The sequence below is a fragment of the Gymnoscopelus braueri genome (genome assembly GCF_963280865.1).
Source record: "Gymnoscopelus braueri genome assembly, chromosome: 16".
In the NCBI taxonomy this organism is placed as follows: domain Eukaryota; kingdom Metazoa; phylum Chordata; class Actinopteri; order Myctophiformes; family Myctophidae; genus Gymnoscopelus; species Gymnoscopelus braueri.
In genome coordinates, this window is record NC_137616.1 from 26,407,560 (window position 1) to 26,423,892 (window position 16,333).

A 16,333-nucleotide genomic window follows, 5' to 3' on the forward strand; every position below is an offset into this window, starting at 1 on the left:
TGTGTGTGTGTGTGTGTGTGTGTGTGTGTGTGTGTGTGTGTGTGTGTGTGTGTGTGTGTGTGTGTGTGTGTGCGCCGTGTGTGCATGTGTGTGTGTGTGTAGGTTTGCTGAAGTTGCTGCTCAGCTCCAGTATGGACACGGTGCTTGAAGCCACCCGTGTGTATGGAAACCTGTCTCAGTCCAAGGATGTCCGGGACTTTATTATGCAAAACAAAGGTGTGTTATGGACACACACACACACACACACGCACACACGCACACACACACACACACACACACACACACACACACACACACACACACACACACACACACAGACACACACACACACACACACCTCTAAATAAAGGCATGACATGCACCATTAACTCTTCCATACACACTATTCTGATGTACAAGATACTGTATAACATAAAAAGTAAGATAGTGGAGGAGTAGAACAGGATTAATGTGTCCATATTTCTTGGGGCCTGTTAAAATTTGAGTGACTGATAAAATCTGACTGATCAAATTGATTACCCCTTAATCCCTCTAGACCAGGGGTCTTCAACCTTTTCAGACCAGGGACCCCCAAACTGATGGGGTGATGGAGCAGGGACCCCCTACCTCGTAGGGTAGGGGGTAGGCCACCACATATATTGTATATTTATGTATAAAATTGTGTTTTATATGTATAAACATGAACAAATGGTTGCCTGGAGCCTGCTCCTACCCACAGGTTGTCCCAGTAGGTGTGCAAAAGACCTTTTCTTTCTCTACAAAATATGTATAAACATACCATGTTATTGTGCATTCAATAGGCTACTAAGCTATTCAAATATGTCATGTTATGTTTGAAGACATATTGACATTTTTGAAAAAAAAGATTAACAAAAAGTTTTTAAACTTTTTTTTTTAAATCAAACAATTTCGCAAGATCTACAAGCTCACAACACATCATATTGCAATGCATTGCCAATTTTGGCAAAGAGATTAGGTGCAGACTGTAGAGGGGGAAAAAGACACAGAGCCGACTCTGTCGTTTAGTTGTCGTTATAGTTTAATAAGTACAGAGGGTTTAAGTGATTGATCCTAAACATGAACAAATGGTTGCCTGGAGCCTGCTCCTACCCACAGGTTGTCCCAGTAGGTGTGCAAAAGACCTTTTCTTTCTCTACAAAATATGTATAAACATACCATGTTATTGTGCATTCAATAGGCTACTAAGCTATTCAAATATGTCATGTTATGTTTGAAGACATATTGACATTTTTGAAAAAAAAGATTAACAAAAAGTTTTTAAACTTTTTTTTTTAAATCAAACAATTTCGCGGACCCCCTGCAGTACCTCCGCGGACCCCCTAGGGGTCGCGGACCCCCTGTTGAAGACCTCTGCTCTAGACTTTGTAAACTGGACCTGAGTTGGCTCTGTACTTCTCTTCGCCAAAAATAGCCGATCTATAAGCTCACAATGTATTGCAACGCGGCATGTTGTGAGCTTGTAGATTGGTTACTTTTGGCTAATGTTTCCCCCAGAATATGGGGAAATATATCAAGTTCAAGTGGTTAAATGGATGCTCCTGAAGTGCATTAGACCTGTCCAGGGGAAATGAAAGCATGAATAACGTTGTGCAAATCAGGGGGAGACGAGTATGATCTGATTTGGGAAAGCTGAAAGAAGCAAGGCTGGGCAACGTTCTTAATATAACAACAACACAGAGATCTCCTTCAAAAAGACACCAAGATTCCTCGTTTACATCCTGTTTACATTGTGTGTAATACTGGCTTTCATCTGATATGCCCCCCCACTACCACCCATTGAGGATGAGGAAAACAGGGAACTTTATTAACCAACGTTTTAGGGTTTGAAACAAGGAACATTTTCGCACTCCATTTAAACTCTAAAAGGTTATCTAAACTCTATAAGGTTAAATATTTTGTTCTCACGTGTATCTTCCATGCCTTTGTGGCACAAGCGAAAAGACAGGGGCTTATAAACCAAAGGTCCTAAGTTTTAAACTGAAACATGACTCAATATAAAAACTAAAACATGACCAATCACACTAAAGATGTCAAACAATAACGTGTCCAAAACTTAAATGTGATTCAATGAAATAAACTAAAACGGCCATCAAAATTTTAATGTCAAACAATAAACCTCAACAAAGACTCAAATGCCTCAATAAAAAACAAACTATGGAAGAAAAAAACTAAGTTCATAGGAAATCACAAAAAAAAACACTTAAAGGTAGGGTAAGTGATATTTTTTGGTTAAAACAAAAAGTATTTTTTTTAAAGGTTAAAATACTATATTCTGATCGTAATCATTGCTATAGAGTGTTTGTTCAGTAACAGGAGTCTCCCCGTCTCTCCAGCTCTTTAATAAACAGAAAATACATTTTTCGGTAGGTGTCAAAATCTCAGCCAATCAGGAGAAAGTACCCATTTTTAAGCTTAATTTGTATAGTTTTCAGTTCAAATTTGCATGCTCATTTCTTAGTGTCATCACTTCCAATTTCACTTGTTTAATCTGTATCCTGATTGAGTTCTCTGTCCTGGTTGGATAAAATTGGAAATGAAACTACAAAAAAAAAAAAAAAAACTACAAAATACATTTTCTGTTTTATAAAGAGCTGGAGAGACATGGAGACTCTTTATATGGACAGGACACTCTATAGTAACGAGCACTATCAGAACATAGACCCATTTTGCAATTATTTGAAACTTTGCAAATCACTTACACTACCTTTAAATGCAGCCCTTTGCGGCGTGACAGACTCATTCCCAAACTCACTCCTGCCATTCCTTTCCCTCTACTTACTGTCACTGTCAAATAAAGCAGAAAATATTTACATAATAAAATTAAAAACTTTCCGACACAATGTGTATCCCACAGAACACAGTGGTGCAGTGCAGTGGTAAAATATGTACTTTGTAAAGCTCAGCCTTGCATGTTTTGTTTAAGTTTGCACTGGCTCTAAATACTTCACTGAAGAGCATGTGATGAAGGACTTTATTATATTTGGGTATTATGTTTATTGAGTCATGTAATTGATCATTTTAGTTCTTCCAATCAGAGAGGGACTGCCAGCTGATTAGGGCCAGGTGTGGTTGTGTTTTGTTTAGCTTCTCAGTTCAGTATGCTGGCAGCATTTGATGAGGGAAGTTAGACTAGAGCCTTTCAATCCAGCTAAACTGTGAGCTATCAATCCTACATTACAAAGACCACAAGAATTCCATAATACACAGTGGTGCAACTGTAAAATATATGCTTCTTAAAGCAGAGGTTGAGAGTTCAAGTCCTCAGCCTCTCATGTTTTGTCTAAGTTTGCACTGGCTCTAATACTTCACTGAAGAGCAAGCCAGTGTTCATGTTCAATTATGGTTGATTTTTGATCGCAAATGACAGCTTTGATGTGGATATGAAAAATTCAGTTCCTCTGGATACGAAAAAGTCAGTTCCTCTGTAGGCTACAACTACAGACCAATCATCACCATCCAACATTTTCATAACTCTGTAGTTGTCACCTGTGTCTTCCATGCTTTGTAAACAGAAGGTTTGTGGTTTGAAACCACCAGTGGGAATATTTTCTGCATCTAAATTCCATCAGGTCAAGTATTGACTTGTCACTGATATTTTCCATACCTCTGTAGCACAAGGGATGTGTTAAGAGTTTTACTTGCGTTCACTGCTTGCATTCACTGCTTGCATGCCAGCGTGGCTCCAGCGATAAGTTACAGGTTTGTAAACCGTATGTTGTAGGTTCAAAACTCAGAGGGAACACAATAAAAAAAAACATCAACTCAAACGTAAAAATAAAAAACTGTTTAATTTCCTACATTGAAATGGGGATAGTATAAAAAATTGTCATTATAGAATAAAATGGCATGCAGCATATCAATAATCAATTATAGGCTGGGCCCCATATAGCCCTAGAATGTCTGTGATATTACATATCTCTGCTGTTCGGCCGGAACCAGCTAAATCCAAAATGGTAATTGTTCAGGAAATGAAAAACAAAATATCAATTTTTCAGAAAATGAAGAAAACCTTATATTTTTAAAACAAAGCAATACTGCCTCATCAAACTTGGTATTGTGACTTTATATATTATCAGATACTTGCATGTGTCATTATATTATCACCACTTTACCCAAATCCAGTGCAAGTGGAGTTAGGAGGTTTTGTCCATCATTGATAAGAACAGCTGGCAATGGATCTCAAAGCTCACAACACATCACAACGCATTGTGAGCTTGGAGATCAGCTATTTATGGTGAGCGCCATCCTCATATACTATAGATCAAGCTGAATTCTGTACTTAAACAACTTTTATTTTAACATGCATTGTAAACAACCATGGATCTAACTGTTACCACTGTTCTTCTACAGTTGAGTGCAACAAACAATTCTGCCTCAATACTCAATCATGTATTTAACAAAAGCGATCATGGCACACCAACAATAAATAAATGGCATATAAATACAAAATACATTCATGAAAAATAGAATCTGTCAAATCTGTAGCCTACTGCACTAACAATAACAACCACAGTTGAATTTACCTATCATATACCTATCAACATTTTATTATCACACTGTTGTGTGTTGTGTGTTGCGTGTGTGTGGTGGGTGTTTCTTAGTGCTTTAGATTGTCATAAAAGCTGTGAAAGTCTTTTGGCATGATCTCCTTGAGCTCTTGGAGATGTTTGAAACAAACTCCTGCACACACTCATTCTCTGTCCATTAACATTTAAAAAGAAAACACGAGCAGATGACCTTTGTGAAGACACCCTTCTCCTCTTTACTGGGGTGACATCTATCAAACCTTGCACATACATTCTCTTCTCTTCCCAGTTTATGTTCTCCCAAAAGCATTGAAAAATCTTCTCCCTGTCTGCCTCATACAGAGCAGAGCTTCTCGAGAGCCTGAGAGGAGGGGGGAGTTGTTTGTTTTTGACGGACAGTTTGAGGGTCCAATGGAGTTAGGAGTTTTCGTCAGAGGCGCTTTTTAATACTTTTCATATGTTATTATTAAAAAAAAATTTACACAGATGTAGAGGGGGTTCAATAGCGTTGATTTATGAAAAAAAAAAAAAAAACTGAAAATGGAGTTAGCTGGTCCCGGCTGGACACTGACGATATGATATTTCATGTATTCCAAATACACAGCCATTGATCGGTACTATCCCCTCCCGGTTAGCAGACTGATCTGGTCGCGCTGCGTTAGTACTCACCCAATAGTTAAATCCTAAGACTTGGAGTCAGATATTGTCCTCTAGTTTCATATCCATTTGAAAGTTCTGGCAGAAAACGTGTGTTTAGTAAAATATCTCCACTTTTCCACGAGCTGCACACGGACGACATTCTTTCCGGGCGAGGAGCCAGAGAAATGAGAGCAGGACTGAATATATAAAAACTTCCTTGGGAAGCACGTACGTATGGGGCACACAATTGACAGGTGTGATTATTTACCCCACACCAATCGCAAGGTTACAGAAGCTGTCGCTTTGATCATCAACTTCATGTTCAAATGTGTTTACCTGTAGTCTACAGGTAAACACATGATCTGCAGGCTGTAGATCCTATGTCACACTAAACAAAAATGGTGCTAAATAGTGCTAAAAGTGGTTCTTTGAATCGTGATTATGTTCTACTAGACTCAGGTTCTGGCCGCTACGCTACCCTCACACCTACAGTACGTGGCACCGCCGATCCAACCAATATGTCTGAGTCTGTGCTCAGGAATGTGTCAAAAACAAAAAAATCTCCCTGAATTCAAGGCTTCGTGGAGTGTGTAATTGATAGAAATTAAGTATTTTTTGGGTGAACTATTTTTTCAGTGTATTGCTCAGGGACACTTTGACACATTGCTGAGGCCTGGAATTGAACCTGGGATGCATGGCTTGCCAGGCAGGCTCTCTAACCATTCAGCTATGGCCACATCATCAGCAGAGATTCTAAGGCAGTTCTAGTCTGTAACAGTAAAGGGGTTTCAGGGGAAACCAGCAAAATGAGGAATAATATAATAAAAGACTGTCTTGCTAATAAAGCGTCATGTCTCTAATTTTTTATAATGTATTTGATATTACCTTTATATTATTTAATAAATTATGCATTTCATCCTCTATATATTGTCCAGCAACCTTTATGATAAAGGCGAAAAAAGATAGTAGACCCGTGGGAGCCAGATTGCTCAGATGCCGAAATTTGTATGCTGGGATTTGATCCCATGATCTTGTGGTCTGACTTCAAGGGCTCTTCTGACTGAGCTGGGGAACATTGGAGTAGCTGCCTTACAAGCTCGAGTCACACTTTCAACTCCCACCCTTGCCAGGGTCAAAAACTTTATATTTGAAATCCGAATGTTTATGTAGAATGAACGGGTCAAAAATGGAGAAAGTGCAAACACCAGGTTCATCCATGACGGTCATGACAGATCCAGACTGCACTAGCGATTTGTTTACATTCGACCGCATGGTTCATTTGCATAAGATGTTACCATATTGATTTTATCCCACTGTTGAGGGTTAGGGTTATATTTTTTATATTTTGTTTAAGACTTACAGTAGGCTGCCTTAGTTGCCCCACTGGAATACAGTGACTGATATGAATTACTAATATACTGGACCATACATAAAAGAATACCTTGTGATGTCAGTGACATTTTATTACAAATGAAAATAAAAATAAGAAACAGTGCAGTAACAATACGTTTTTCGTATAGCAGCAATTTTGCATGTACAATATAAATATATTGTCTGTCGGGCGGAAACCTCATTATGGCCAAAACTGTTACTTTTCAGCATAAACATTCTAAAATAGCAAAAACAGCAGATCGACAAAAAAAAACAAGACTCGCGCAACATAATTTGGCAAGACACACCATCTCCGGTTTACTTCCCGTATCTGCATAGTCTCGCGTCTCGCGTAGCTATCTGCGTGATGTGGGCGGACGCCAACCTGCTTCCGGTCTCCTAAAAAGGCGTCCGCCCACTTCACGCAGATAGCTACGCGAGACGCAAGACTATGCAGATACGGGAAGTAAACCGGAGATGGTGTGTCTTGCCGATTTTTGTTGCGCGAGTCTTGTTTTTTTTTTCAGGACTTTCAAAAAGCGTTAAGCATTGGTTCTCAAAGTGGGGTCCGGGGACCCCCAGGGGTCCTTGGGGGGGGTTCCAGGGGGTCCCCAGCAATATGTTATTATTAAATATGGCTCTTTTATTGCTACTTTTAACTTTTTAATGGATCCTATGTAAGTAAAGCCTGATAAAAGTGTCAAACTCCCAAAATCCACCAGAATACTGGAAATTACATCTACTCTGTTAAAAATGTCCTGGGGGGGGCCCAGCGTGGTCAAGAGACCCCCCCCCTCTGGGAAAAAAATCTCCTGTTATCGGACGGTCTGAGCTTGGCAGGTATGATCGCAACGCTCCTGTCAATTGTGTGCCCCATACTTTAGTGCTTCCCAAACATCGACTGTTCCCAAAGGAAGTTTTGAAATGTTAATTTTCTGGCGCATGTCTTTTCAAATGACATTTTAACAAACTTGATACATACATTTGTCATCTTGCCAACCCTGTTTTGTCACTGACCCGTAAACAGAGGCAGATCAGTGGTGTGTCATTGAGAACAGCGGTTTGCTATAGGGAAATAACCGACCGCAGAATTAACCAGTGATGAATCGGTCACTCAATAATGTCACATAGTGATAAAAAAAACAACATCGCCTAGCAGGAAAGATGGGACCTGACTACACTAAGATTTTGTAACTCCATCTACTTTTTCACACACCCTGGGAATAAAACAAGACATGATTTCCTGATGTGTTATCATTTTGTAACATTACAGAATGATCTCCCCATATAAAGAACCTGGCTGTCTGCGTCATGTTGACTTATCTGCAAGGCCGAGCACAGTCAGATTAAACACCATCTGTGATTGGAAGCACGACTGCAGCCTTATTATCTCCTCCACCCTTTGTTCATGTTGCCTTTTGTCCATGACTCCTCCATCTCTCTCTCTCTCTCTCTCTCTCTCTCTCTCTCTCTCTCTCTCTCTCTCTCTCTCTCTCTCTCTCTCTCCTTATAGTGTACCAGTTTGTGGTGACCCTGCTGGACTCTAAAAACTGTGATGTGTGTTTCTCAGCCTGTGGGATCCTCACCAACTTGGCACTGGACCCCCCTAACAGGGTCACACTCTCTCTAGAGAGTGGTGCTGGCAAGTAAGGAAACAGATTGTGTGTGTGTGTGTGTGTGTGTGTGTGTGTGTGTGTGTGTGTGTGTGTGTGTGTGCGTGCGTGCGTGCGTGCGTGCGTGCGTGCGTGCGTGCGTGCGTGCGTGCGTGCGTGCGTGCGTGCGTGCGTGCGTGCGTGCGTGCGTGCGTGCGTGCGTGCGTGTGGTAATTGTCTTGTGTGTGTGTTTCCCCTTGTTAATTGTACTGCATTTTTGTGTGTGGAAAACAAAACAAGTGTTGTTTTGGAAACTATTAGATAGTTCTAGTGGCATCAGTTCTGTTGAAGAACAGTAGTCCAGCTGAAACTTCTCCCTAACTGGAACACTAATGGGCTACACATTGAATAGGCTTTGAAGTTCTTCTGTGTAAGACATTAATCTGCAACCCCAGGAAACTTTCATTTCAAACACACACGCGCGCGCGTGCGCGCACTCACACACACACACACACACACACACACACACACACACACACACACACACACACACACACACACACACACACACACACACACATCATATGACTGTACTACGTAGAGACAGAGATTCACATGACCTGCAAGGCTGGCAGGGAATTAAGCTCAATTTATTTTCCGTGTGTGTGTTTGTGTTCGTGTGTGTGTGTGTGTGTGTGTGTGTGCGTGTGTGCGTGCGTGTGCGTGCATGTAGGCTGGCAGACTGTCTCAGAGACTTTGGACCAGGGGACTGGCAGCTAGCAGGCCAAGTGTGTCAGGCTCTATGGAACCTCACAGAGCAGAGTGGATCACAGAGAGACTCCCTCGCTCTACTGGACACACAGGAGAGAGAGACACTTCTGGAGACGCTCAGCGCATACTTAGGTATAGGCAGACCGTAGCATTTTTATCATCAGGCCGTACAAAGCGCCACTCTTAATCCGCTTCTCCCCCAATTCTTTCAGATGAAGACGAAGCTCTGCAGTGGACAGCCAGTGATGACATGGGGGATTTCCATCGATCATGCTGGGAGTCAGAGTTTGTCCCAGTAGCTCAGAAACTGCAGAATAGGCTTCGATCTATGCACTGACTGTCAGTGACAGGCTGGGACACAGGGAACAGGACTCCTCTTGCTGTCACATGACCAATATAAAGTCGGTGACCTATAGAGATCCTCTGTGTAACAGCTGACTGTGCCTTCCGTCTGTGGAAAATATTTCATGACCTTGAAACTGAGCCAAACCAAGGTAAAAGGCATCACAAAGGTCATAAAGTGCAGCAATGTAAACGGGCGAAATCATCCGTTAACCTGAAGTGTGAAGCTTCTTTTGCACAATCTTCTGTGTCCATGATTTGTCTTTTCTTACATACTTCACTCTGCTCACATTTTCATTTTCTCGTCTGTCCGTCTTGTTTGTTATATAATGCACTTTAATTTGCACCTCTTTTCGTCATCTTGTATTTCAAGAGCCCTGTCCTGTACACAGGATATTTTTTGCACATGGAAGCTACATATAGTAAGTTATCGTTCTGCAGTTGAAGTACAATGTTATGTAAATACGCTTTTCTGATAATCTATTTTGTGGGGAAAAGCAAATTAATAACATGGAATTTACCTCATGAGCACGTTTCTCATTGTGTAGCAATGGCATGACACTTGTAACCTGTCATCTGTGGAACTTGGACTGTAATAAAGCACATCAGAAGAGAATGCTGTTTCAAACATCTTGCTTCTCAAAGCCTTTATTATTACACAGATATGGGGCCAGGCAGTGCTTACAAGCTACACCAAGTAAAAGTACAGCGTTTCAAAGTCACATCGTTATTACATCAAAACAAATGAGAAACGGCACTTAAATGTTGTAAATCCCCACCTTAGTTCCCCTGCATACAATAGTGACCTTCACAACAATCACAAGACAAGCAAACGTTTCAGGAAAAAAAAGAAATCTCATTATCCAGAGTTAATAACATTGTTCTCCATATAGAATTTCTCATGTTGATATGAAACAGATAGCTGACTGATTGAAAGACTGTGATTATAATTTTTTGTAATAATTACCGATTTATAAAGGCAATTGTTTTGTCAATGGAGAAGTTCTGCTGGTGATTGTGTAATATATATATATATATATATATATATATATATATATATATATATATATATATATATATATATATATATATATTTATATGGCCCCACTGGAAAACACCCTGTGTTCAAATAGATTATTAAAGAAAACAAAGGTACCCTGCCTGTAAGGTAGCCCCCTTATCTCTATTCCAGGCTATGGTCAGGCACAAAGTCCTCCTTCAAAACATAAAGGGAAATCTTGAGCGAGACTGCACCATAGGGTTCGGGGGCAGTAGGTGGCTCTGTACTAGCCACACAACTCCAGAACCTGTACAGTAAATGAGATTCACATAAAAGGCTCTGGACTGTGCAGAGGACGCAGACCGAACCATTCCCCTGAGTTCAGCATAGTATTGAGTAATGTCACACTCCCAACACCTTCTTTGATAGAGAACTGGGTCTAATTCAGATACATGGAATGCATGGTCTCAGAATGACATTCCATGCCATGTCATGAATCGTCATTGCATAAAAGCGTGCAAAATTGTATGAGCAGCACATTAATGGCCACAGGTTACGTGATATACCTATGTACTGTAACTACACCCAGATAGCTGGAATAGTGGAAATGCTCTGTTCAGAGTTCTGACAGCGAAATTGATTGTGCTATAACTACTTGTTTCCTGAATACAGTAGGTGTAGTAGGCCTTTCCATGTGTAATGATGAGCTCTCTAATGAGGCAATGAAAACAAATTGATTAGGGAGAAAACTACAAAGGATGCACAAAGATTCAGTATCATGTTTTATTTTTTTCTTTAATTTATCTTTTGTTTTTGTTTTTCATATAAAAAAGTGTCAGTAACTGACATCAGTCAGAAGTTTAATATAACATCCACTTCCTCTCACAACCACCTCCAAATGATGTACCATTCTATTATCATCACCACCATCCTCCTCCTCTTTACATCAATCAATCATTCATCTGTCCAGTTGTCTCAATCCATCCTCAGAAGAATGCAGTACTTTACTGGTTTTAGTAAACAAAAAGAAAACAGCGGATGATCCTTTCCTCCATTCAAAAAAAGAAAAGAAAAAGCTGCTTTTGCACTGGTTAGGTTTCCTCCCCACAAGGGAAAACAAGCACAGCTACAAAACCTTCCGCGCTTGACAGTTTACCAATCGCAGGTGGCCCAGTGTGGGCTGGCCCGGTTCCCTACTAACGGGGACATGAGTCTTTCTGCTCGCCAAAGAGCACTTCTTATATGTTTTATAGTGAAAACAGAAGAGGTATTTATTTACTGGTAAAATTCACAATCCAAAGCTTTGAAAGTGTTAGGGTGACCAGGCAGCTGGGATGAGTGGAAGACAGACAGGTGTGGTTGGGACAACCCGGAACCAAATCCCTCCTGGAAGACCTGGTTTCTAACTTTCTTTCTGATCAGCTTTTTTTTCTTCCTTTTTTTCCAATTTTTTATTTTCTTACCAGAAACATAAAAGACAACGTTAAACAAAATGATAAACAGTCACCTCACAATAACACAGCTACAGCAGAAGCGGGAAATCTCATTCCTTCAAAGTGCCTCGCTTTTTTTTACGCTTGAAATTCAAAAAGACTTTTTCCCCTCTCTCTCTCTCTCTCTCTTTCGTCTCAATATCTTCTATTTAACACACACACACACACACACACACACACACACACACACACACACACACACACACACACTCTCACATCCGCACTTGTCAAACACAGGCTCGCTCACACACCCATACGACCACTCAATAGGGCTCAGACAGTGTTCTTTTTAATGAGTTTTTCTCCTCTCTGTTTTTCACAAACTCCTTGGATTAGCTTACATAGACAGGTTGGGCTGGGTTTGGGAGAGCAGGGGGGGGGGGGGTGACATAAAGGGGAGTAATGCAGTGGATTTATGATGGATAGGGGGTGACGTTTTTTTGGGGTGACGTTCTGGGGTTGGAGTGGGGAGGGGGGTTAGGGGAAGGAGGATCAATATGACCCCTGTGAATACGAGAGCAGCAGCATCAGCACGGTCTACACACTGTGCTGGGTAGTTTCAGGCACACAGAATTACACCGCCCAAGTAATGCTTCTGTCTCCAGTTATCACTAACGAAAACAGCAACCACATCGACCGCGACAAACATCAACCTTTCTTGATACAAAAAAAGACCAAAAAAAAAGTAAAAAGGTATTAAAAGAAAACTAAAACAAATAAAACAAATGACTACATGATCAAAAAAAGTGCACAGGCCATTTGGACTGCACCGCTTTCTGGAGAATCGCTATGGGTCATCACACTTTTCAGGAGATTGGCAACCACTGCGTTGCATCGCGTGGTGGAATACTGAAAGGCTGGCCTGGATGCCTCCTGTGTCAGTCCTCTGGCCCCGGCACAAAGTCCCTGTGATCGAGGGAATTTGCTCCAGGCTGCCCTTTCTTGGTCGGTTTTGGCACTGCAGGCAACGAGAGGAGCTTCTGTTTTGACTCTCTCTCTTTTGTTCTGATCCTTTTTCGCCACATCCAACCAACATGGGGACAAGCGTCGACACAAACCGGGGCGCTTTGCCTTTTTCACTATTTTTTTTCTTTTTAGCCTTATTTTTCTTGAAGTGTCCCATAATGAGCGACAACAATGACAGAAAAAAGACAACGATTAAAAACAACAAGGAAAAAAAAGCACTTCATGTCATGTAGCGGGTGATCGCTCGCAGAGCGTAGAGCAGTTCTGCCTGCATGCGCGCTTCCATAAGAAGCAGATTAATGTGAACCTACAGGAGACAAGACAGAGAAGAAGGGAGAAAAGGGTCCATTAGTACACAGTCTACCACCCGACCTAATGTGTTGCTTCGAAGCTTCTATATATTTTTAAACTCACCTTTTCGGAGTGCTGAAACTGCCTCCAGAAACTCTCATACATTCGTTTGGTGGTCTTCTCAGGGCTACACACCATGGTCTTGATGTAGATCTTAAAGCTACGGTCCAACAGCTGGTTAATCTCCCCATAATCGTAGTCATCATACCTGAGAACCACAGAGACAAACCACAATGTTATAAATGATGTTGAGCTACATCATGACAAAGCAGCTTCTCGACTGGCTATGGACTGACCTGATGCCAAACATGCAGTGGATGTAGTTCCAGATGGCCCTGCGCAGCATGGAGGTATCCACATCCTTGTGCATGGCCATGGTGTTGTAGGTCAGATTGTAGGCCATTTGGAACTTCTCGTCCAACAGCTGACCGACGTCAGGGTACAGCCGGTTGACCAGAGAGTAGCCATGGTCCTCCCAGCTGTAGTCCTTTAGAAAGATAAGAACAGGAAAGGGTTAGTGACAGGTCAATCAGGTTAATCATATTAACACCTGCGTGGCATCTTGGCTGTTCAGTGTGTGTGTGTGGGAGTGTGACAAGCATGCACAAGAGAGTGCAAGCAGCATTTACCTGCACTCTGAGGGTGGGCACATGCTCCCCCCTCCTGGAGAAGTCCTTGTAGCCGTAGCTGGGGTCCTCAAAGTGCCGGGAGACATCTCTGGAGGGGACACACTCCTCGTCCTCTGATGTGACCACCAGCATGCTCTCCGTCTTCTCCCTCTCAAAGCGCGTGGCCATCTCCTCCTGACTGGCCTCCTCCTCGTCTCGGCACTCCTGAAGCTGCTTCATCTTCTCCATTAGCACCTCAACCTCACCAGATACCTCCTGCACACACACACACACACACACACAGAGCACCGACATGTTGTGGGTTAGGGTACGATGAAGTGTACTGTCGGTGGGTCGTCCCGTCTCACTCATAATGCACAAAAATAAATGCAAAAGTCAAAAGCACTCATTTGTTCACCTCGTTACAGAACTGGTCGTTGTGGTGATAAGTGTGTCCGTTGCCATTGGCGATGTCACAGACGCAGTACTGGCTGACGGAGGGAGGTCGGAATGTGTGTCCGCCGTCGCAGTGGATCTCGGGGCTGATGCCGCAGCCGAAGGTGAAGGAGGCCAGGGAGTGGTAGTGAGTGAGGAGAACGACGGCGTGGATGAGCTCTGCTAGGGACCAGCTGTGCTCCTCAGCCTTGAGCAGGTGCTGGAGGAAAAGAAAGAAGGAGGAGGAGAGGAGAGAGAAAGATGACATAAGTCTACTGGCTCTGACCATTCGGTGACATCAACATCCATGACCTTTCAGGACAGTGTTGGAAAAGTGTTCTTCTAGTTCTAATGCCATTTCTTCCCCTAACTATTCCCCCCACACCCTCACTGGTTCGGTTCTCGCTTGCTTTACTTACGCCCTATGCCATATAGCTGCCATGAACCTCGCCAGGGGCTTTCAAGTTACACAACTAACATCAGAGACACTCTGGACCTCTCCTATGATCTCAGCCCATTACATAAGCCCCGCCTTTTCCCTTGTCCTGGTGTTTCCACCCGGTTCTCTTTACCTCGATGTGTTCCTTGGTGAGCAGCCAGGGTCGGTGGGCCAGGATCTTATTGAGTTCACTGAGGTGCTGTAGCTTCTGTGGGGCGCCCTCCAGGCCGTTGAGCCACTTGGGGTCGCCGCCCACCTGGAGGAAGTCGTTGACGTGGAGGTTGACCAAGTAGGAACACTGGTGCCTGGCTGCCGCCTATAGAGGTTCACCGCAAGAGAGAACCAGGGTCAGAACTTCCAAGTGTGTTGCAGTTGGTGGCGATACTGAGACATTAGAAGAACGCTACTGGTTCAGTGGTTCTCAAAGTGGGGTGCCTAGCAAAATAAGTTAATATAGCATCAAAATCTGTTTAACCCAATATACATCGGCTATTTGAAAATAGCTGATCTACAAGGTCAAAAAGCAATGAGACGCATTGTTGTAGATCAGCCAGTTTCAAAATCTTGGGGGTCCCTGGCAAAATAAATATTTTCAGATGGTTGACCGGGATCAAATATACATTCATTTTGGGGTCCTTGACATGAAAATGTTTGAGAACAACTGCTGTAATCAGCCAACGTGAGGGTGCTTCTTATTTTACCATGATGCCTATGTAGTGGCGATAGTGCAGGGACAATGGGCCGTCCATCTGCAGCAGGTAGTGCTGCGTCCGAAGGAAACTGTCCAGGTACTGCGGATGGAAGCCCATGACCAGGGAGATGTTGTCAAGGCGACCGAGGGCTGCGAATGCGTCCTCAAATATCGATTGAGTCCTGGTGTCCACTTTGCTGACTTGAAGGATCTAATGGGTGATTAGCAGCAATACATATGTCATTAATTGAGCATTAATTAATCACATGTTCTTCTTAATACAACAATATAATTGCTATTATAAAAGGGAAATGATAGTGACTTATTTTCAAATACCTCTTTTTCAGGGATGAATCTGCTTGGCCCATTACCAAGGGGCCTTGGGATACGGACTCCCAAATCCTGCAAGACACAAGAGAACGTAATTTTAAAACGGCTACAAAGGATCCAGTCTCCAGATAAACTTCAGGTTTGGGCTTTTTGGAAATTCGCAGCCTCCAGCCTGCAGGCACAGAGCACTGCTGGATCACCTATCACTTCTACCTCGACGCTCCACTCACTTTGGCATCTCCAGTATGTATGAAACCAAATGCGCTTTGTTTCTCTACTGCAGCAAAAAACCTATTGCGCTACACAGTCACAGACACACGGACTGATACGGATTTCGGAAAACTATATAAACTGTACGCAAACAAAACTGCTGTGTTTTTGCGATTCATAAATTTAGTAAAGACATCTATTTAACTCTTTATTCCAAGCTCCAAGGGTTTGACATCTAACTAAATCCACCAAAGAAAGAATAATGAAGGAAATACAATGCACAGGTGGTAACTATAATCAGTATAATGTCCGTTCATATCCTTTAAGGATTAGTGTATTTGGGCTAGTGTTGCTTGTCCAGACATGTCCCCAAGCGGAGACTCTAGTTTCCAGTACCAATGTTGCCATGTCCGCTTATTATAAGCGACTCTGGGCTTATTTTTCTGTGAAGTTGCATAATAGATATTGGTAGTTGCGGGTTAAGTTTTTTTGGGCTTATTTCTAAAGTGTAGTTGCTTATTTGGGCTTGTTTAACAATATTTTCATGT

The 16,333-nt window shown here is 42.3% G+C and overlaps 2 protein-coding genes across 3 annotated transcripts in view; one reads left to right on the top strand and one right to left on the bottom strand.

Annotated features, from left to right (window-relative positions):
• The window catches only part of armc2 (armadillo repeat containing 2), a gene marked incomplete at its 5' end in the record, with an annotated part of 42,555 nt that extends 32,291 nt beyond the window's left edge, over positions 1–10,264 (top strand). Inside the window, 4 exons of the mRNA XM_080452761.1 lie at positions 103–216; positions 8,071–8,203; positions 8,883–9,052; positions 9,133–10,264. Of these exons, the coding sequence (XP_080308887.1) occupies positions 103–216; positions 8,071–8,203; positions 8,883–9,052; positions 9,133–9,257 (542 nt within the window). The 3' untranslated portion in view covers positions 9,258–10,264. The remainder of the gene's footprint in view (positions 1–102; positions 217–8,070; positions 8,204–8,882; positions 9,053–9,132) is intronic.
• Positions 10,265–11,031: 767 nt separating this feature from the next.
• Positions 11,032–16,333, bottom strand: part of sesn1 (sestrin 1) — a 63,255-nt gene continuing 57,953 nt past the window's right edge. For both annotated transcript variants that reach the window (XM_080453294.1, XM_080453295.1), the window contains 8 exons: positions 15,582–15,647; positions 15,256–15,456; positions 14,688–14,870; positions 14,099–14,335; positions 13,702–13,956; positions 13,369–13,559; positions 13,136–13,280; positions 11,032–13,028 (listed from right to left, as the gene is read on the bottom strand). In XM_080453294.1, the coding sequence (XP_080309420.1) occupies positions 12,942–13,028; positions 13,136–13,280; positions 13,369–13,559; positions 13,702–13,956; positions 14,099–14,335; positions 14,688–14,870; positions 15,256–15,456; positions 15,582–15,647 (1,365 nt within the window). In that variant the 3' untranslated portion in view covers positions 11,032–12,941. The remainder of the gene's footprint in view (positions 13,029–13,135; positions 13,281–13,368; positions 13,560–13,701; positions 13,957–14,098; positions 14,336–14,687; positions 14,871–15,255; positions 15,457–15,581; positions 15,648–16,333) is intronic.